General features: G+C 35.3%; 1 protein-coding gene across 1 annotated transcript; it reads left to right on the forward strand.

Annotated features, from left to right (window-relative positions):
* The first annotated feature begins 402 nt into the window (after positions 1 to 402).
* LOC114633103 (vomeronasal type-1 receptor 4-like) lies at positions 403 to 1,344 on the forward strand. Its single transcript, XM_028781725.1, has one exon. The coding sequence runs from the start codon at positions 409 to 411 to the stop codon at positions 1,342 to 1,344; it is 936 nt and encodes a 311-aa protein (XP_028637558.1). The 5' UTR covers positions 403 to 408.
* The last annotated feature ends 201 nt before the right edge of the window (positions 1,345 to 1,545 follow it).

A 1,545-nucleotide genomic window follows, 5' to 3' on the forward strand; every position in this document is an offset into this window, starting at 1 on the left:
GCATTGACTGAACTATTTCTACTTTGTCCCAGGTGTCTGCATTAGCAATACCTTTTGTGTTCCATGAACAATTTTCCTATGCCCTTAGCATGTGTGCTTCTAAAAAAGACTCTTTCATAAAGGCCTTTTGAAAACCATGTTGTGAGTCCCTTCCTAGTTTTTGGGTAAAACACATACTTACTCCCATAAAATCACAGATTTAAAAAATGTTAGCTAAGAAAAACTATTTAAGCTGAATCTATGCTATTGGTCTTATTAAACTGTTACTCTGCATAATACAATAGAATACACTTTATTTTCTTATGTTTTTATTCCATAGGGTGTTCAGAATATTAATACTTTTCATTCATTTTGATCCGTAAAAATGGGTGTGACCATAATTTAAAGAGCATCAGACCCAATCACAGAATGGACTTCTGGAATATGACAATCAAAATAATTTTCTTATCACAAATTACTACTGGACTTCTGATCAATTTCTATCTTCTTATCTACTATCTAGTCTACTATAGAGAACATAAATTAAGGCCCACAGATTTGATTCTCATGCACCTAATGGCAGCCAATGCCTTGATAGTTTTGTCTACAGGAGTGCCCTACACAACGGCAGCTTTTGGGTTGAAGGAGTTTTTTAAAGATTTTGGATGCAGATTAATTTTGTACATTCAAAGAGTTGGTCGGAGTGTGTCCTTTGGCACCACCTTTCTTTTGAATGTTTTTCAGGCCATCACCATCAGTCACAGGGAATCCTGCTGTAAGGATCAAAATGGGAAGGCTGCAAAGTACATTGGCTGCTCCATTTGCCTTCTCTGGGTCTTTTACATGTTTATGCATTTCATTTTCTTTGTGGATATATTTGCCAAAAGAAATAGCAATAATGTGACAAGAAACATAGATTACAAGTACTGCATCATTGTAAGTCATGATGACATCAATGAGTCACTGTATGCAGCATTGGTGATATGTCCAGAAGTCTTGTATTCAGTTCTTATTGGCTGGTCCAGTGGCTCCATGGTGGTGATTCTGTACAGACACAAGCAGAGAGTTAAACACATCCACAGCAGTCATGTTTCCAGCAGAAACTCCCCTGAATCAAGAGCTACCAAGAACATCCTGGCTCTAGTGTCTTCCTTTCTGTGTTTTAATACTGTCTCCTCCATCTTAAATGTGTGCAATGCCTTTGTGCATCATCATAGTTTGTGGTTGACAAATATCACTCATTTCACTTGTCTATGTTTTCCATCTTTTGGACCCTTTATTCTGATGAATCATTACTCTGTTATGCCCAGACTTAGTTTGGTCTTAATAATGAAAAAAAATCCTAACTGTATTTTAAATATTTGAATGATATATTTTTGCTTTACTTCCAGTTGTTAATTCAATTCTATTCCTCAAAGGGCTAATAAAAAGAAATAAATTAGCAGTACCTTGCATTTTTTAAAATTAGCTTAACCAAGTATGTGAGTTTGTTATTTGGATGAATTGGTAGCCTAAATGAACTGATCATATTGTATGAATTCCATTGCAAATATCATCTTGTATTTC

This window comes from Grammomys surdaster, unplaced genomic scaffold (genome assembly GCF_004785775.1).
Source record: "Grammomys surdaster isolate TR1022 unplaced genomic scaffold, NIH_TR_1.0 520, whole genome shotgun sequence".
In the NCBI taxonomy this organism is placed as follows: Eukaryota; Metazoa; Chordata; class Mammalia; order Rodentia; family Muridae; genus Grammomys; species Grammomys surdaster.